General features: G+C 48.5%; 1 protein-coding gene across 1 annotated transcript in view; it reads right to left on the minus strand.

The window, feature by feature from the left end:
- The window catches only part of LOC106725087 (ral guanine nucleotide dissociation stimulator-like), a 26,546-nt gene that overhangs the window by 4,612 nt on the left and 945 nt on the right, over positions 1 to 20,989 (minus strand). Inside the window, exons 2-8 of the mRNA XM_014534976.1 lie at positions 19,509 to 19,574; positions 19,005 to 19,076; positions 18,200 to 18,321; positions 15,454 to 15,472; positions 10,779 to 10,850; positions 6,167 to 6,382; positions 5,729 to 5,814 (exon numbers count right to left, since the gene is read on the minus strand). Coding sequence (XP_014390462.1) covers positions 5,729 to 5,814; positions 6,167 to 6,382; positions 10,779 to 10,850; positions 15,454 to 15,472; positions 18,200 to 18,321; positions 19,005 to 19,076; positions 19,509 to 19,574 — 653 coding nt within the window. The remainder of the gene's footprint in view (positions 1 to 5,728; positions 5,815 to 6,166; positions 6,383 to 10,778; positions 10,851 to 15,453; positions 15,473 to 18,199; positions 18,322 to 19,004; positions 19,077 to 19,508; positions 19,575 to 20,989) is intronic.

Consider the following 20,989-nt stretch of genomic DNA (forward strand, 5'->3'; position numbering starts at 1 on the left):
CCAAGCAGCAGTAAGAGATGGGAGAAGCAGCAGGGACGGTGACTATAGAGGGCCCCTGGGAAGGCACATGGGCATTTTATTTAATAATTGTCAGCTGAATCCAAGGCGACAGGCAGAGCCACGTCCTGGATACACATCTTACCAAAAAGGCAGAAGTGTTCTCAGCTTGACTTTCATCTTTGCCCAGGTGCCTGGGAGTGGGTTTCATTATGTAAATCCAGCCAAGCACCAGGAATGAATAGGAATTGGCCTGCTCAGAACTGACGTTACTTCCTGGTATTGGGGATATAAAATAAACATGCGGTTTCAGTGCTGGCCACGTCCTGGATACACATCTTACCAAAAAGGCAGAAGTGTTCTCAGCTTGACTTTCATCTTTGCCCAGGTGCCTGGGAGTGGGTTTCATTATGTAAATCCAGCCAAGCACCAGGAATGAATAGGAATTGGCCTGCTCAGAACTGACGTTACTTCCTGGTATTGGGGATATAAAATAAACATGCGGTTTCAGTGCTGGGTCCCTGTCCCTGTCTCCCCTTCAGAAGAGGACAGCGGTCCCACCCAGTCCCAGCTTTTTTTCCCATCTTTGTGTTCTGTCTCATTCTTTCATATTCTTAAATCCCCAGCCTCTTCTACTCTAAGAACCGGACCACTCTCTCCGCGCTGGACGCGGAAAAGAGAGACCGCGCCAGGTGACAAGCAGAGGACAGCAGACATTTACCTGACACTGGAGCTGCCCAGTTGCTGCCCAGTGAGTAATGAGCATTTTACAACAAGCAATACAAGACTTAGGCCTTTGGCTTGCTGGCTACAGCAGTTAAAACAGCAGCCAGTGACTGCTACTAGCCTTCCTGCAGCCCAGGAATGGAGCAGGGAGCCCTGGACCTGTGAAAGCAGCAGATGGAGCTAGTGAAAGCTCCCTGTTTGCAGATGAGCTGAAAGGGTTCAGGACTACAGCAGGAGCTGCCAGTACCTGCTGCTGGGAGAGGAGGGGCAGATGTCCCTTCCAGTGCACCCCCGGGAGAGGCCTGGTCGCTGCTCTGCCACAAAGGGGACAGGTGGGAAGGCGGGGGCCTGACGCCCAGGTTGCAGCCTCCAGAGTGCTTTGCAATATGCAAAGTTGTTTCCAGCTTCAGCCCTGGCTGTTTGGGGCTGGCAGCTAAGAGCCAAATGACAGCAAGAAACAAGGATGGCAAGGCCCTGTAACTGGTACACAGGGGTCACAGAAGAGGGCGGAGGGAAGACACTCTCCCTGGACAGGAGAGCCTTCAGGATTTTTAGACTCGCCCAGAGGGAGGAGTCTGACTGAGGCACTGGCCAAAACCCCAGTTGGGAGGACTAGAGGCTGCAGGATGAACTTGCTAATGTGGACTGAAGTTTGGTGGGCAGATGTGCGAGCCCAGTTGTGTGGGGGTTAAGCTACCTGTGGCAGCAAACAACTCTCTCCTGTGCCAGAGTGCATTTTAGGGAGATGGGACAGACTGTTGTGGCTAGAGAGGAGAAGGCCCGGCCACCACGCACAAGCCCTGACTGTGGCTTGCTGAGAACTGTTTAATGGACTTGGCTTGGTTGGAAGCATGGGACTTGGTTGGAATGTCTGTAAGGAGGATTCTCCAAAAGGTTGTAGGAAGTAATTACAGAAGAAATCCAGTGTCCTCTTTCCCTAAAAGAGTTCAGAGCCAAGATCCTTGAGGGGATATAGTAGGCAGTTAGACAGACATGAACAGAGCAAGGATGATAGGCCTAGAAAGATAGACTCTGAGACATACTTCTCACCACTCCAACTGCTCTGAAGATAGGAATAAAGAAACCTGTGTAGAACTAACCTTTAATCATAACTAATTAGAAGCAATTTATAGTTTTCATGTAATAGAAGGTATAGAAATAAAGGAAAAAGAAAGTGAAGTAGACAAACTAAAAGGGTATGTGTAGTTATAAAAGGGTATATGTAAGTAACAGAAGGTATATATAAATTGCAGAAGATATGTGTAAATTGTAAAAGGTATGTATAAGTTACAAAGCATCTGAACAAGTAAAGAAAAGCTAAAGTTAAGGAATTAAAAATTATAAAAAATAATATAAAGAAATAAATATAACAGAAAAAAAGAAAATTAGAGTAGAAATATTTTATGAAAGTTATAAGAATGCTTATTATAAACGTTATAAGAATATTTATAAAAATCATAGAAAATTTATAAAAAATCTTAAAAAGAATTATAAGTATACTGAATAATAAATCTAATAAATAAAACACCTGAGTTAATCTGAAAAGTAATTATATTATTTTAAATCTTAGAACACATATACTTATATGTGAATAGGGGGTTAAGTTTTTCTTAAAGTTTTCTTTTCAAGACCTGTGTGAAGTAATTAGGGAGATAACTAAGCTGTGAATCCAGCAAACAGAACCGATAAGCATGGTCAGACCGACCCCCGGGAATCAACATCATCTCGTCAACATCATCTCATTGCCTGGCAATAGCTGATGTCTACAGACCTCAGGCCTGCACATAGCTACATCCCTCACCCTAGCTCATTCCCCTTTATAATCCTGTCCCCTACACCTTGCTAGAAGGCAAGATTTAATGCTTATAAGTACGCTGTCTTCTTAATTAGACTAACCATTACTGTCATAATTCTCTTTGTTTTTCTTACAGTCTACAAAATCAGAAGTCGAGCAGTGAAGGAGCTTCACAGACCCTGACCTTCCAAAGCAGAAAGTTCGCCAGCTCCCTCTGTCTTCTACAGCCAGCAAAACAAAAAGTGGGGGGAGATGTGGGGAAGCACGGGACTTGGTTGGAATGTCTGTAAGGAGGATTCTCCAAAAGGTTGGGGGCCTCTGAGGGGACCTTGCTGAAGGCAGCATGTTGTCTTTTCCAAACAAGTCTGATCCCCGAGGTGTTTTGCTAGAATCTCTATGTTTAGTCTTATGCGACCTTGTTGAAGCATATATTTTCTCAAGAAAGCTTACCTTGCTGATTGTATCTAGAGCTTAATTTTAGTTCAAGCTGTGATGACAATAAAAGCCAAAGGAGGCAGGCGAACAGGGCTACTTGGTGGCGATAGCCAAGCAGTGCCTTAGCCCCTCTTCCCCAGAAACGTGTGTTGGAGTCATCACCCAAACGTCGCTCAGGGTCTACCTATCAGCCCCAGCATTGGCTGATGCCTGCGTCTTCATGGACATGACTCCAGAGAGACAAGGACCATGTTGCTTTGTGTGGGAAGGTCGACAGTGGACTTTAGTCACCTCCCTGAGATGTTTGTATAGCCCTACCATGCGTCCTGGTTGATAGCACGAGATTTGGCCATCTGGGGCGGCCACGGTGCCAATGTTATGTTTCATTGTGTTGATGATGTTGTCCTAACCTTCGATCCTCTTGCGGATTTGAACCAAGCTGCCCGCAGTTGTTCAGACCTATGTTGGTCTTTTAGGGAGTAACTGGCGAGTGTCCAGTTCCCCACTGAGGGACGTTGTTACGGCCGGTGAGTTAGCTTTCCCGGAAGGGGGCCACGTGGGGTTGAGCCCCAAAAGAAGAAAAGGGTGCCTGGCTGCTGAGAAGGCAGCCGCCCAGGTGGGCAGAGAAGGATACCCACCAGGTCTTGGTCCCAGTTATGAAGGGAAACTGGGAGCCAGTGCTCTCTTATTGAGGGACAGTCGGCAGCCGAGTGTGCTGCCTTGCAGGCCTGTGTGACCAGCCCACGTCAGGGGTGGCACGAACCCCACTTTGGGAAAGTGAGGGAGGCCTATTTGGAACAGAGGGAAGCGGTGAGTACCAGCCCTCTGTCATATGGGTGACAGACCCTGTGTGGCCTTATGAGACCCTGTGATGGGATAGAGATCATATGAGGGAGCTAGTCCCCTAGTCCATCCCGAGAGGGCGTGCCAGCACTCCCGGAGACCCTGTGTGCTTTAAGGACGGGTCAGGTTACTACAGGGACAGCTGTAACTGTCCGTTTGAGTACAGACGCACTGTGGTTTGATTCAGATACTGGGCAGAATAGCCCTTGGCCTTGGAATAGACAGCTGGGCTGTCTTTATGGGATGAACCGTGCGGTTACCACAATGCACAGGCACAGGCCATCACCCGTGTGGGGCAGGAAATGTGAGCTCCACCGAGGGGTGGACCCCCCTAGCCTAAAGGATTAGGCTGGACGTGTGTATACGGAAATGTATATCCTCAGCCTCTGTATGTGCAGGTAAAGCAACAGAGGAACTGTGTGACCCTAGCCTTCCCCCTAGGCAGTGAGGGAACGGGCAGTATAGACCTAGCCATGGGCTATGACTAGGGAAGGGCCCTGAACAACCTCCTATTCCCTTAGGGAAGCAGGTACGACTATAAGGAAGAGTCTCACCCCTTGAGCCTGCCCTGGCGATGCAACAGCACCTACCAGAGACAGGGAAGTGCAGGCCAGGTGGGATGAAACCCACAGTTTTGCTCTTAAGGCCAGAGTTCTGGTTATGGCATGTTACAGTCTATGTTGAACTCTGTGTTCAGGGAGCTGGCAATAGGCCAGGGTGCCCCCAAAAGGCCATCTGGTGTAAGGGGTGCTGTGTGGGAACCACACCAGAGACGTCTGGATGCCTGTCAGTCAAGGCCAGTGAAGTACAGTTGCCTTGTTGTTACTACACCTGTCGTCCAAGGCCACCTGAAAATGAGAATCTTAATCAGACTGAGATGCCATAAGCAGGTGCAATCAATCCTACATTATACTGTGTATGTGTGCCCTTCTGTAGCCAAACAACTGATGTAACTACTGTCATGAAGCCTTCTTTGTCTATGAAGCAATAGACTGGTTACTGACCAGCTAGTCTGCTAGAGAGAGCAGCTAGGAAGGGAAAAGGCTAGAGAGCTCAGACGGAGGTGAGAGGAACCCAGTGAAGAAGACATAAGGCTCAGAACTCATAGAGAGCTCAGGTATAGCTACCATGCTAACCAGGTAGTGTGTGCTGGGCAGGGGAGACAGGAGAAGCTGCTGAGCCAGAGCTCAGATACCACTATGATGTAAGGTGGTGATTTCAGAGTCAGCATGTGGCTGCTCAGATAATGACTGTGGGTGCAAGACTGATGCTGCTGTGTGGAAAAGAAATGTATTTACCAGCTGGTGTAGGGCTGCCTGATTGGGACACTGTTATGAAGGACTGTTTTGTCTGATGACTTATGGCCACTGGCTTCTGCAATAAAGACTCATTCTGATGCACCCACAACTTCTCATGGCTTCTCCATCTGCCCCCCCATCGAGAATTGAAACCTACTCAAATCACCTGTGCTCTTGTTGCTCTGACAGGAGGCTAAGAGCAAATTCCTTTTGACAATCTCATGTTCAAACTGCCTTGGTGAGGGTTGTCACAAGGTTTCTCTGAGCAGGAAGGTCTCCGTGGGACTGGGGCAGGGCTCTCATGCTGGTCACGTGGGCCCCCTTCCCATTTCTATGGAGCAGCTCTGTTTTGACCAGTTTGGGTTTCAACTGGGCATGGGGTTCTGGTGCTGGAAACACTCGATAATCTCCCATTTGGCTCAATGCCGTCTCTGACATTTGAGGAAACTGACTCCTGAAGCAGAGCACCCTGAGGTCCCAGGGAGCCTTAGAGACCCCGCCCACCAGCCCAGTCCCTGTCCCCAGGGTTGGCTGCCTCCCAGGAGATGAGAGGACATTTGAAGACATATGGGTGACACCTCCCATTTCTGATCTCCAATGGGAGAGGCCTATGCACCTGGAAACTTTCCCCCACGTCTTCCTCAGAAGATGGACAGACACGCTCTGCAGAGCGGCCAGGATGGCGTGCAGGGAGGAGAAGTTCCTTAGGCTTCTGCACTCCTGGGGAAGGGGAGACATGGGCTGTGAGGTGGGAGCTACAGCTGTAGCTTCAATCCCTCTTGATGGACACCCCCTCCTGGTGGGACAGATGCTCAGGGTGGGCACGTTTAGCACCCAAAGACCAACTCTCAGAGCGAGGAGGATCCCAGTTCAACCCAAGGAAGGAGCCAGGTAGGAAGTGAGTCTCCCAACACCGGGACATGGGAGTCAGGGTCCGCATGCCCCTGGCAGAGAGGACCTAGAGGCTGTGCTGGGGCTCCGACCTCAGGCCTCAGTCCTGAGAGCTGACCAAGCAGCAGAGGCATTTTTCAAGGCTCCGCATAGGGACGCTGCTGGGCCTCCCCTCACAGACCTTGGCCACCTTCATCCAGTGCGCCACCACGTTGGCCCTGTCCTGGGCCATCATGCTTGGGTCCCCAAGGCAGGTGGTGATCACACAGGTGGCCACATGATTGAACTGTCTGACGGTGGCACGGACAGTGGAGGCCACGTGCTCCTTGCCAGGCTTGGCCCTCTGGGACCAGACGGAGCCCAGGCACTGGTGGGGCAGCACCTTCTTGAACAGCTCCTGGGGAGAAAGGGGAGTGTCACCCAGCCCTGCCACACCCCAGCTCAGGGTCCCCAGTCCCCTGAAGGCGTCACTTGTCAAGACTGAAGCTCAGGAAGCTGGGGATGTGACTGAGCCTTGGAGTCCATGGGATTCACTCTCTGTCCACCGAGGGCACCCAGCACTGGATGACCCAGGGCCCAAGACTGGAGGGGAAGGGCCAGGAGCATCTGCCTCCAGCCCATCCTCACTAACTCCAAGCTCCAGGAAGTGGCTCAAGTCTGCTCACCCCAAGGGGGCATCTTCCAGCATCTGATCACCCCTCTGGTCTGAATCCCAACAAGCAATTTCAACAGTTCAACGGTCTTGCCTGCTCAGAACCTTGTCCAACTGTCAACTGTCAGATGCCACTGGGACCCACTTGGGGGACCTGCTCCTCTCCTGTCCTGCCCACACTACACAGACGGATGAATTTGCCTTTTGGATAAATTTCTCTTAGAGAAATGAAAGGACAGTGTACAACCATCCATGTAACAACTGTGGGCTCTCTGGGTTGCCATGAGGCCCACAGTATATACCACACCTTTCAAGTCATTAGACTATGGAGAGGTTTACCTACTATCACAGACCCATACCCACTGGCTCAATACTTCACATGATGTTCAGCTAATCCAAATTCCCTTTAAAAAATCACTGCTTGGCCTGGTCCCTTAATTAGAACCCACATTCACAAGGTTAAGTGCTCTCTGCCTCTAGGACAGAGGGAAACCCCTGGGTATAGATTGTATATTACTTGGTCCATAGCCTTTAGAACCTGAGGTCTAGCTTTCTTTAGTTACAGAATACATGTAGCTGACACCCAATTTGAGCTTGTTTTTCTTCTTTAAAAATGGTATTTTTTGTTGTTTTGTTTGCTTGTTGTCACCAGTCACTAGCCAATAGTAAGGTATTTTCGTGCTGCTCAGTAATGCACCATTTTGTTTTCCTTTTTTAACTTTTAACCCCCTTTATCCATTTTTACCGTCCCCCATCCGCCCGGCAGCCACTAGTCTGTCCTCTGCATCTATGAGGTTGTTTTGTTTTTTAATTCCACATATAAGCCAGATCATATGGTATTTGTCTTTCTCTGTCCAACTTAGCTCACTTAGCATCATACCTTGGAAGACCATCTGTGTTGTTGCAAATGTCCAGACTTCATTCTTTTTTATGACTGAATAATACCCTACTGTATATATGCACCACATCTTGTTTATTCAATGTCTACCAATGGACATTAGGTTGCTTCCACATCTATTGTAACTAATGTTGCAATAAACACAGAGGTACACATATCCTTTTGATTAGTGTTTTGGATTTCTACAAATAACCAGAAGTGAAATTGCTGGGTTATATGCTAGTTCTATTTTTAATTTTTTTAGGAACTTCCATACTTTTTTCCTTAGTGGCTGCACCAATTTACAATTCTATCAACAGTGCATAAGGGTTCCCTTTTCTCCACATCCTCACCAACACTTGTCAATTCTTGTCTTTTTGGTCACAGCCGGTCTGGCAGTGGGAGGTGATACTGTGTGGTTCTGATTTGCATTTCCCCCTTGATTAGTGAGGGTGAGCATCTTCTACAATTTAATTTTAAATGCTAGTGAATAAGCAGCACTATATGTAAAAGTGAAACCACTGCCATTCCCATTCCTCAAGGATTAAAATTCTATTACACTAAAAACATCAATTATTTCACTTGTAAATATAAGCTTTTAAAAAAAAGATACAGAGTCACCTAGATCACTTTGGAACCAGAGCCCAAAATGTCACCTATGCATATTCCCAAAGCAGCCTCAACTATCACCTCGATCCCACAAACCCTCACATCATCCTACACAACATCACCTCCTCACCATTTGTCTCTTTCTTGGCTTTACCTTTTGTTCAGAGAACCCAGCACATCCTGACTTCACGGTATGCATGTGCTGGCTGGTTTGACTCTTTCATGCAAACATGCCATCATGACAAGCTCTTTGGGTTGAGCACTGCGCTTCTAATGCCTGGCCTATAGGAGGCGCTCAATACATACCTGATAAAGGAGCCAGGGAATGAATTCCTCTTAACCCAACCTACAAATTTGATGAGATCCCAATCAAAATTCCAAGGGAATTTGATCCTATGATTCGAAATTCATACATACTAAAATTAAAAATATGTGTAGTTTTTGAAACAAATTTTATTTGCAGGAAAGATTCAACACGAATTGATTAATGTTCAGAGGTAACTATACACTGATGATCAACACAGAATTATTCAAAAAGTAGAAAACAAAATAATTTTAAGTTCATTAACTGCAGCCAAGTTATATAATTTATGACATAGTATTAGAAAAGATACCAGAAGATATTATTTTTCAGAAATAATTTTAATATTACTAGAATACATTTTCAAATATAAATATAACGTACAATGATTTAGAAATATGGATGTGTATATGTACATATACTGCCATCATATCTAACTAATACCATAAATTATTTATGTTAAAAAAAAACCTACTTTCTTTTTGAAAAGGAAAAAAGGTGGGGATAAAGAAGTGTGTCCAGTATAATTCACCTGGAAAGAGGAATGGGGTGGTTTTGCCTAAAAGTTGGCAGTTGTTTTAACTTTTTTCTGAACCAAATTGTACTTGTAAAAATAAATCCCAGGCCTACAATCAAATTGCATCATGGCAAGACACTGGATTCAGAAGTAGCTATACTCAACTAATTGTATCACAGAACATTAACTCTGACATAGAAATATCCCAGATATTTTCCCTCCTTCCTGCCCACACATGTTTTCTTGTTTCTTCATCAGACTATTCTGCTTTATTCATTTCTCAGCATAGTCTTAGGACGCTCACTTGCCTTGCTCTCTGCAGATGAGTTTATATTTATTTCTATTTCCACTCTATTCCACGTCCATTCTTGAAGCTTCTTGCTATTCTGTTTTCTTTATGTTTTTCTCCTCTTTTAAATGAAGTTCTAAACATAGTTGAAGAAAAAAAATTATTTTAATGTCATATAAAAAGTCACAACTTCCTAAATTGTTTCAGTTCTTATAGTTTTTTCTTGTTTGTTTTTCTTGTTTTCATTGCTGGAAATGTACACATATCCAGAAAAATGTATGGTATTTCTTGTGTTACCCTTAAAAAGAATATTTTGTATTTACTTACTTTACTAAACTTTTACCTAAGACTTAAGAGTTTCTGAAAAAGAGATTCTGTATCCAAACATGTTTTCCATGAGGACAAAACCCATAAAAATGAGATCATGTTAAGAATCATTTTCACTTCTAGTTTAACTCACTCAATCACTTTCTTTTGCTCAGAATAAACGTCTGAGTGTTCCGCTGGCCAACTAGGACCCAGGCTCCAGCTAGCAGGACAGGATGTAACTGCAGGACAGAGTGGCACTTGTGAGCTCCCAGGAGCCACACCTCAGGTGTCCCTCCCAGTGTCAGCAGCCCCAGAAGTTGCTACACAGCAAGGTCTGGGGAGGACCAAGGAGGCATGGACACAGGTTCTCTGGACAGACCTGCAGGGAGAGTCAACCCCTGCCATTACCCAACTCCTGCCCGGCCTCACCTCTCATTCTCGCTGAGCCGCTCCAGGGCCCAGAAGCAGGCCCCGAATTGCTCCTCGGGCTCTATTTTATATTCCTGGGCAGTCTCCTGAAGCAGCACTATTTCTTTTCTTATATTAAGATTCTGGGGCCAGAGGGAAGGAGAGGATGCAGACACAGCCCGAGTTAGTTGGGATGAGGACTGGGGCAGGGACCCGGTCCTGGGTCTTTGCACACAGGGCCACCCTCCTTCCCCCTAATTCCACCGAGGCCCTTCCTGTGCTCAGAGATGGGCATCGACAGCCCTTCCTCCAGGAGATTATCCTTGATGCCACTCCCTAACCCCAGCCACCAACTGGAGGGGCCTCCCACTTCTGTTATCAAACTCTCCCAATGAGTGGAAGATGCAGGGGATGGAGCCCAGGAGTGTGCTGGCCAGGGCTTCTCTGATTCTCACTCCCCTCCCCTGCCCCACAGGCTGTGCCACAGCTGCCAACCTTTTCCTTTCTTTCTATGTTGATCTGATTTCCCTAAAAGGCAGACAGCCAAAGTCCATCAGAAAGAGCCTCCTGGCCAGAACTAGCCCTCTATGCCCACCCTTCGCATGGTGAACAACTGCCAGGTCCCAGGAGGGGGTGGGAAGCAGGGAAAGACAGGACTAGAACCCAAGCCAGGCTCTGGGCTCCAGGGGAGGGGGGACGTGGGTCACTATGATGGGTAAGATGCCCCAGGTCCTAGGGGAGGCTGTGCTGAGAACTCAGGGCTCAGTACTGGGTCTCTCTGTCCCCAAAGGCCAATCCTGGTCACGCTAACTCAGGCCTCAGGTCACTCACCTCCAGATAATCCTCCATCCTGGTGTACAGCATCTTCAGGTCTTTCAGATATTTTCCCAGGAAGGGAACACACTGGACAAACAGGGTGAGGGTAGGATGAGCCCGTGCTCTCAGGTGCCCCACAGGCTCTCTCTTGAAAGCCTCCCACCCTCAGCCTCCTGGCCACCCCAGGTTCCCACGTGGATCAGCCCAGGACGTTTAGGGCCTCCACTCAATTGTCCCTTCCCTCACTCTCCAGGAACTCCTCTTGATCACCTCCTAGGACCTCCTTTTGCCAAACCACTAGGTCAGTGGTCCTGGGCCAGTCCCACCCCCATATCCATCCTGCACTCAGCTCCCCCAGGCCCTCCTCTTGGAAACTTCTAAGGGAGGGTTTCAGGTTCTGTGGGCACAGGCGGTGGGGCTGGAAGAGGAAGGCCTCCCTCTTTTGAATTGGAGGCCTCCAGCTGGGAGGACAGAGCTCCCCTCCTCTGACCCTGGAGTGGCCAACAGACAGGCTCCCTCATCTTCTGCATCCTCTTTTTAGATCCTCGATGGTAGAGCATCAGATTTGCAAACCTGGAGGGCTGCTTTCGCCAGGGTGGAGGGCAGGGTCATGGAGGTCATGCTCACCTCACCCCATTCCCCCGACCACCTCTGACCTCACACCCTGGCCCTCTGACCCAAGTCAGCTGGTACCAGTACCACCCCGACCCCAGCATGCTCTGATTCTGGTTGCCTCCCAGCTACAATGCACCCTCGGTGTTTGTGACCTTGAGCCTGGGCCTGGCCTCCTGACCGGTTCCCTCCTCTGGAAAGTGGGAGACCTCCACCGAGCTCACAGGTTCTCCTGAGGACTCAGTGTCATTCCTGTCATCATTGTTCTCACCTTCAGCCCTCCAGGTGGGAAAGGGCAGGGAGCTCTGCACAGTCCTTTTTGGCTCTGAACTCGTGACCACCCTGTGAGGCCTGCAGCAGGGGATGGTCACCCCTCCATGTCAATCATGAGGAGAGTGACAGGCAGGGAGTGCACTAGGGGTGCAGTGGGAAGTCAGAATGCACATCCCTCTGTCTCTGTTCCAGCCAGTGGGACCCAAGGCCAAACAGCCCTTATGTTCCCCTGGAATGTGGGAATTTCATTTGCTCTTCGGTTTCTATTGAGAAAGAAATGTATGGGAAATAATTGTTCAAACTCTCCAAGTCTTTATCCTAAGGCCTGAGCCTCAGAAGTACCCATCAATAGGCTGCAGAAGCAGCAACAGCAGGGTGGGGAAGGGCACTCTCCTTGTAAAGGACTAAAAATGGTACTTTTATTCTAAAGCCTTTGAAGGCCCAGCAGTTGCTGCAGTCCTGGGAACAACCCCCCGGGGCCTGCTATCTTCCCACACACACAGCACCTTTTCTCCAGCCTCCTGAGAGTTGTCACAGTTACGTTATCTCTTATACTTCTTAAGAATGTGAGTATATTTTCCACTGGAGAAATGAGCCTATATCTAAAAGGAAGGGGGGAAAAAGGTTTTTCCTCTATCAGCCTAGAAAGCAAAGGTTCTCTGGATTTATAGAAATACTGGCAAAAAAAAAGTCAGGAGAAAAAGAATTTAATTATCGGAATGAATGAACTAAAAATAATTACAGTTTTTGTAATTATTATTCTCATGGGAATGTGTTTGCTTGCATAAATCCAGTAAGATTATGATTTCTTCATAACAGGACATGAGTCAGTTTCTAATTGCGGTTTTATTACCCAAAACTTTACTGGAATGCCATGTCTGAGAGAGACATGCCAGACTCTGGATGTCACCAGAAACATCTAAAGCAGTGGTTCTCAACCTTCCTAATGCCGTGACCCTTTAATACAGTTCCTCATGTTGTGGTGACCCCCAATTTCATTGTTACAAATTGAACATAATTAAAGCATAGTGATTAATCACAAAACAATATGTAATTATATATGTGTTTTCCAATGGTCTTAGGCGACCCCTGTGAAAGGGTCGTTCGACCCCCAAAGGGGTCGCGACCCACAAGTTGAGAACCGCTGCTCTAAAGAATGAAGATTGACTTTGAAGCTGATAAGCCCCTTGGATAAATAGCCTGGTACCTTGTTTGGTCACATGGTTCATGGTCATCTTTCCAGGTAAGGAACGAAGGTTACTTTCCTGAGAGATGGCATGAAAAGAACCTCAAGACACCTGTGGGGACCTCAAAAACTTGAGGAATATACCCAAACCTATAGGTATTGTAGGCAAAGCCTCATGGCAACTGTGTGGCTTGGCTTCTTTGCCCTGGGTATAAACTTTCTCATGAGATTCCAGCAAAGCATTTTTTTAAAAAAAAAATATCCTATGTGATCAACTGTTATTCTTGTTGTCTTTATGCAAACAATCAGGCCAAATTATAACTAGACTTAATACAGTAAATAAATTGGTCTTCATTTGGCTCTTTAATAAAAATGAGAGTGATTTCAAAAAGAAAAATTGTGTTTCAACAGGAAATTATTAGAACGAATATGTTTTTTCTTCCACAGACCATTTGTCATCATTCTTGCTGTTCTAACTTTTGCCCAATAATACGACATTTTATAATACTATTTGTCTCCACTAGGTTGCAAGTCCTACTTGCACCTAGGGAATACCATCTCTAGGCACCATTGCCACCTCCTTCTGTGCCCAGGCCTCATCGTCCCTCTGACAGAGAGCAAGAATCTCTTGGCTCTGAGAGAAACCTTCGACCCTCCTCAGCAGGAAGTAGTTTCAGAAGAAATCCGACGTCCCCTTTCCCTGAAAGAATTCAGAGCTAAGATCCTTGAGGGGGGATGTGGTAGGCAGTTAGACAGACATAAGCAGAGCTAGAAGGATGGGCCAAGTGGAGGAGAAATCGATGGAACCCTGTGACATACTTCTGACCACTCTCACTGCTCTGAAGCTGGCAATGGAGGAACCTATGGAGAACTGAACTTTAATTCTATTTGGAAAGAATGTGTAGTTTTGGTGTAATAGAAGGCATAGGGTATAGAGATGCATTTTCAAGGCAAGAGAAAGTGGGTTCTAAAGCTGGTTGCTTCTGAAAGTTGTAAGATTTGTAAAGAAAGGTTTGTGAAAGTTGAAGAGAAATATTAAAAGGAAATTATAGGTATACTCAATAATTAATCAGATAAATGAATCTAAAGTAAACTCATACAGAACTTGTTTGGTTCTTTTCCAGTCATCAGACTTAAAAGGGGTAATCACCATGTAGCAGGGGTGAAATTACTGGCACTATAGTGATATAACGAATTTAAAAATAAAATTTAGTATAGTATAAGGTTAATAGATATCAAGCAATTTACCTATTCAGAGGGGAAAGAACTGACGGGGGGGGGGCTATAATCTGATAGATTGAGCACTGGAATTAATCTGAAAAGTAATCATTATTTTAAATCTTAGAACACATGTACTTATGTGAATAGCGAGTTAAGTTTCTCATATATGAATAAGGGGTTAAGTTTTTATTTAAGTTTCCTTTTCAAGGCCTGTGCAAAGTGATTGAGGAGGTGACTCAACTGTGAATCCAGCAAGCAGAACCCATAAGCAGGGTCAGACCAACCCACCAGGACTCAGGACATTATCTCAGCAACATCATCTCATCACCTGATAACCAAAGGACAATAGTTGACATTCACAGACCCCCAGGGCTGCCTCACCCGAGCCCCTTTTTCTGTATAATCCTGTCCCTTGTGCCTTGCTGGGGAGACAGGATTTGATGCTTGTAGGTGCCCTGTCTTCTTGGTTGGCTAGCCCATATAGACGAGTAATATGGTTGAACCCTTCCTTCATTATTGGACACAGCAACAGGCAGCCTGAGCCCAACCGGGGGTTTCCCGATAACGTAACCACATTGCCACACCGGCCAGGGAGAAATATTTTTCATATAAGTAGAACATATTATCAAACAGAAATATAACATGCTTTTAAATTGTGGAGTGTATATTTACATATGTTTAGAATATCTGAAAAGATATATAAAAGTATGTATAATTATTTTCAATTTAGTGTGTTGGTGATTTTCACTTATTTTAAACCTTTCTCTTTCCTACCTATAATCACGAATTATTTTTATAATGAAAAAACCTATTTTTATTTGGAAAAAAGAAAATGCAGACACTGCCTGAGTTGGGGAGAGGGGTAGGGCAGGGGCCTGGCTCTGGGATTGCACAAACGGGCATCCTTCTTCCCTCTAATTCCATCCAGGCATCACCTGTGCTCAGAGGTGGGCATCAGCGGCCTTTCTTCCAGGATGTTATCCATGATGCCATCCCCTACCGGCAGACACCCATTGGCGTGTTCTCCCACTTCTGTTATCAAGCTCTCCCAATAAATGGAAGATGCAGGGGATGGAGTGTGGTGGCCAGGGCTGTTCTGGTTGTCACTCCCCTCCCCCAAGTCCATCAGAAAGAGCCCCCTGGCCAGGACTAGCCCCCTATGCCCACCCTTCCCATGTTGCACTACCACCAGGTCCAGAAGAGGGCAGAAAACAGGGAAAGACAGGACTTGGATCTAGGTCAGGCTCTGGGCTGCAGAGGAAGGGGACAGATCACTTTGATGGACATGTTGCACCAGGTCCCAGGAGCGGCTATGCCAAGAACTGAGGGTTCCATACGGGGGCTCTGTGTCCCCAAAGGTCAATCTTGGTCACCCCAGGTCAGCCCTAAGTCACGCACCTCCAGATAGTCCTCCAACCTAGAGTCCAACATCTACAGGTCAGTCAGAAATTTGCCAAGGAAGGGAACACACTGGACAAACAAGGTGAGGGCAGGATGAGCCCCTGCCCTCAGGCGACCCACAGCCCTCCTGGAAAACCTCCCACCTTCAGCCTCCTGGCCACCCCAGGGTTCCCATGGGGAGCAGCCCAGAACCCTCAGGCAGTCCCCTCAATTGTGCCTTCCCTCACTCTCCAAGACTCCTCACAAGCACCCCCCAGGATCACAGGGTCAGTGGTCCCAGGCCAGCCCCAACCCCATATGCATCCTGCACCCACCTCTTCCAAGCTCTCCCCTTGTTCTCTTCTAAGGGAGGGTTTCAGGTTCTGTGGAAACAGGAGGCAGGGATGGAGGAGGAAGGCCTCTCTCTCTTGACTTGGAGGCCTCCAGCTGGGAGGACAGAGCTCCCTCTCCTCTGACACTGGAGTGTCCCTCCCAGGCAGGCTCCCTCACCTTCTTCCGCAGCCTCTTTTTGGATACTTGGATGTTCAGTATCAGAGTTCAAATCTGAGGACTGTTCACCCTTGAGTGGAGGACAGGGTCATTGAGGTCATGCTCACCTCTCCCCATTCCCCCCACCACACCTGACCCCATACCCTGGACATCTGACCCAAGTCAGCTGGTACCAGTCCCACCTCAACTCCAGCATGCTCTGATTCTGGACGACTCCCAGCTACAGCGCTCACTCGGTGTGTGCGACCTTAGGCCTGGGCCTGGCCTCCCTGACCCATTCTCACCTTGAAAAGTGGGAGACCTCCGCCTAGCTCACAGGTTCTCCTGAGGACTCAGTGTCACTACTGTCATCATTGTTCTCACCCTCAGCCCTTCAGGTGGGACAGGGCAGGGAGCTCTGCACAGTTCTTTCCTGCCCTGAACTCGTGACCACCCTGTGAGGCCTGCAGCACGGGATGGTCACCCCTACATGTCACTCTCCAGGAGATGGAGGACAACAGAGGGTCAGTTATGTTCTTAGACTGTTCCAGCCCTGCTGGCTGTGGTCACCATAGACCCCTAGGTCCCTCTCTCATCTGTGATGATTTCAGTATCTGCATCACTGGCACCCCTTCCCTCTATCTTAGTCATAATTCTTAGTTCAGTACCACGTAATGACCTTCCAACACTATAGATTCTAAGCCCTCAGACATCTTGTCCTCCATGCAGTGTGGGAGCAGCAGTGTGCTGGGGGCTGGGGTGTTGCTTATAGGAGAGCCAACTCAAATTCCTTAAATCTCAAGGGAAGCACAAGCAATTGTAGTTTCCTGGGCAACGCAGATGATGCCTGGGAGAGACCCATTCAGTGTGTGGGACCACGAACTGGGCAGACAGGTGGATGGCTCAGTTGCAGGTCAGGTGGCCCATTTAGAATTTGGAATTAAACACGGTGTGCACTGCCCTTGTATAACTCAGGGCCAGGTAAACAGGAATACCTGCTGCCTACAGTTTGTTACAGGAGGAGGACACACTGGAGCCACAGCAGTGAAGTAAGAATAGGCCCCACAGTGAAAGGCTAATTCATGGTAAGGGGTCCAGAGAGGCCAGGGGCTGCGTGCTTTGTCCTCCCTTCTGTGAAGAATGAGGCTGGATATACTTTCTCCCTCAGATCAGGAGCCACCAAGAGCACTTTGGAACCCGAGCCCAAACTAGGGGCTCAGCTGGGATGTTTACATTTTGCTGGTCATTTATGCATATTCCCAAAGCAGCCTCAACTATCACCTCGATCTAACAAACCTTCACATCATCCTACACAACATCACCTCCTCACCATTTCTCTCTTTCTCCGCTTTACCTTTTGTTCAGAGCACGCAGCACATCCTGACTTCACGTTATGCATGTGCTGGCTGGTTTGACTCTTTCGTGCAAACATGCCATCAAGACAAGCTCTTTGGTTGAGCACGTGCTTCTAGTGCCTGATCCATAGGAGGCACTCAATACATACCTGATAAAGGAGCCAGGGAGTGAATTCCTCTTAACCCAGTCTACAAATCTGAGGAGATCCCAATCAAAATTCCAAGGGAATTTGATCATATGATTCAAAATGCACACATACTAAAATTTAAAATGTGTATTTTTTGAAACAAATTTTATTTGCAGGAATTGATTCAAAATAAATGTTCAGAGGTACCTATACAACAATGATCATCAAAGAATTATTTATAAAGTAGAAAACAAAATCATTTTAAGTCCATTAACTACAGCCACATTATATAATTTATGATGAAGCAGGAGAAAGGATACTAGAAGATATTATTTTTCAGAAATAACTTTAATATTACTAAATACTTTACCAAACATAAACATAACAAAAATTACTTATAACTATGGTTAAGAGTATATTTACATGTATTATGAGAATATCTGAAAGGATAAATACAAATATTTGTACAGTTATTCTTAGTCTAAAAAAAAGAGATTATGATGAGAATAATTTCCACACCTGCAGTCAATCATTCATTGACTTGCTTTTATGAATTTTCCCCTGGCCACCTAGGACTGTGACTCCAGCTGGCAGGACCGGATGTAACTGCAGGACAGAGTGGCACCTGTGAGCTCCCAGGCCTCAGGTGTCCCTCCCAGTGTCAGGAGCCCCAGGAATTGCTACACAGCAAGGTCTGGGGGGGGGTGTCAAGGAGCCATGGACACAAGTTCTCTGGACCGACCAGCAGAAAGAGTCCACCCCTACCCTTGCCCAACTCCTGCCCAGCCTCACCTCTTATTCTTGCTGAGCTGCTCCAGGGCCCAGAACCAGGCCTGGAATTGCTCCTCAGGCTCTATTTTGTATTTCTGGGCAGCCTCCTGCAGAACCATTATCTCCTCCAGTACTTTATTCACCTGAGGCCAGAGGGAAGGAGAGGATGCAGACACTGCCCCAATTGGGGTGAGGAGTGGAGCAAGGGCTCTGTCCTGGGTCTTTGCACACAGGGGCACCCTCCTTCCCCCTAATGCCACCCAGGCCCTTCCTGTGCTCAAAGATGGGCATCAACAGCCCTTCCTCCAAGAGATTATCCTTGATTCCAGGCCCCTACCCCTAGCCACCAACTGGAGGGGTCTCCCACTTCTGTTATCAAACTCTCCCAGTGAGTGGAAGGTGCAGGGAATGGAGCCCAGGAGTGTGCTGGCCAGGGCGTCTATGATTCTCACTCCCCTCCCCTGCCCCACAGGCTGTGCCACAGCTGCTAACCTTTTCCTTTCTTTCTAAGTTGATCTGATTCCCCTGGAAGGCAGACAGCCAAAGTCTATCAGAAAGAGCCCCCTGGCTAGGACTAGCCCTCTATGCCCACCCTTCTCATGATGCACTACCACCAGGTCCCAGGTGGGATGGGAAACAGGGAAAGACAGGACTTGGATCAAGGCCAGGCTCTGGACTCAAAAGGAGGGGGTCACGGATGGCTATGATGGGCCTTTCGCTCCAGCTACAAGGGGAGGCTGTGCTGAGAACTCAGAGCTCAGTATGGGGGCTCTCTGTCCCTCAAGGTCAATCCTGGTCACTCCAGTTCAGGCCCCAGTTAACCCACCTCCAGATCATCCTCTATCCTGGTGTCCATCACCTTGAGATCTTTCAGGTATTTTCCCAGGAAGGGAACACACTGGGCAAACAGGGTGAGGGTGGGATGAGCCCCTGCTCTCAGGTGCCCCACAGGCCCTCTCCTGAAAGCCTCCCACCCTCAGCCTCCTGGCCACCCCAGGGTTCCCACGTGGAGCGGCCCAGGTCCCTTAGGGCCTCCACTCAATTGTCCCTTCCCTCACTCTCCAGGAACGCCTCTTGATCAGCTCCCAGGACCTCCTTTGGGCAAATCACTGGGTCAGCGGTCCTGGGCCAGAACCACCCCCATGTCCAGCCTGCACTCAGCTCCCCAAGGCCCTCCTCTTGGTCATTTCTAAGGGAGGATTTCAGGGTCTGTGGGCACAGGAGGTGGGGCTGGAGGTGGAAGACCTCCCTCTCTTGACTTGGAGGCCTCCAGCTGAGAGGACAGAACCCCCTCCTCTGACCCTAATCACCCCCAGACAGGCTCACTCACCTTCTTGTGCAACCTCTGCTTGGATCCAGGGACATAGAGCACCAGAGTGGCAAACCTGGAGGGCTGCTTCCACCAGGGTGGAGGACAGGGTCATTGAGGTCATGCTCACCTCACCCCATTCCCCCACCACCCCTGACCTCACACCCTGGACATCTGACCCAAGTCAGCTGGTACCAGTGCCACCCCGACTCCAGCATGCTCTGATTCTGGATGCCTCCCAGCTACAACGCTCACTCGGTGTGTGTGACCTTAGGCCTGGGCCTGGCTCCCTGACCCGTTCCCTCCTCTGGAAAGTGGGAGACCTCCACCGAGCTCACAGGTTCTCCTGAGGACTCAGTGTCATTCCTGTCATCATTGTTCTCACCCTCAGCCCTCCAGGTGGCACAGGGCAGGGAGCTCTGCACTGTCCTGAACTCCTGACCACCCTGGGAAGCCGGCAACATGGGATGGACACCCCTCCATGTCAATCACGAGGAGACTGACTGGCAGCGAGTGCTCTAGGGGCGCAGTGGGAAGTCTCAGGGAGACCACCCCTCTGTCTCTGGTCCAGCCAGTGGGACCTGAGGCCAAGCAGCCCTTTTGTTCCCCTGGCCTGTGGCAATCCCCATCCCTGGGACAGGCAGGAGGCACTCCCCTTGGAGGTGTGGAGAAGACACAAGTGGCAGCAGGGCCCTGGCATCCTGAGGACAGGCTGGGCTGGTTTGGGGAAGAAACCTCCCCCACCCACCCATTCACCCTACAGCCTGGAAAAAAGCGAAGTGCAATAGGGAGGGGCCAGCCTGGAAGCCAGAGACCCGCTCAATGTGCCAGCTCTGCACCCCGTCTTGGAACAGCCCGGCCACCACCCTGTGTGCCATGACCGGGGCCTCTTGCCCTTGAAACTGTCCCCACCCCTCCCCACCTGCCCATGGACCAAACAGACCCCTCTACCTGGCAATCGGGACCGAGAGGGTGAACATTTTCAGAGAATCTTCAAGTGACAAAATACCACAGCCGCATCCTGTGCAGTCCCACCTTCCTTCACACCCTCCTCTCTGCAGACTCCAGGCTCGCTCTACCTTGATGAGCTGTGCCCTGCTCAGTGAGTCGTCCCCCTCACAGTTTTTGAAATGTAACTGCCCACCTCCTGATGGGAGGGAAAGAGGAAAGACATGTTTAGGAAAGAAGGGGGAGATGGGTTAAGGGCAAATTCCTTTTGACAATGTCATGTTTCAAACTGCCCTGGTGAGGGTTTTCAAGGGGGTCCTCTGAGCAGGAAGGTCTCCGTGGGACTGGGGCAGGGCTCTCATGCTGGTCACGTGGGCCCCCTTCCCATTTCTATGGAGCAGCTCTGTTTTGACCAGTTTGGGTTTCAACTGGGCATACGGTTCAGGTGCTGAAAACACTTGAAAATCTCCCATTTGGCTCAATGCCGTCTCTGACATGGAAGGAAAATGACTCCTGAAGCAGAGCTAGTGGCCTGAGGTCCCAGGGAGCCTTAG

Source organism: Myotis brandtii, unplaced genomic scaffold, assembly GCF_000412655.1.
Source record: "Myotis brandtii unplaced genomic scaffold, ASM41265v1 scaffold1347, whole genome shotgun sequence".
Classification (NCBI taxonomy): domain Eukaryota; kingdom Metazoa; phylum Chordata; class Mammalia; order Chiroptera; family Vespertilionidae; genus Myotis; species Myotis brandtii.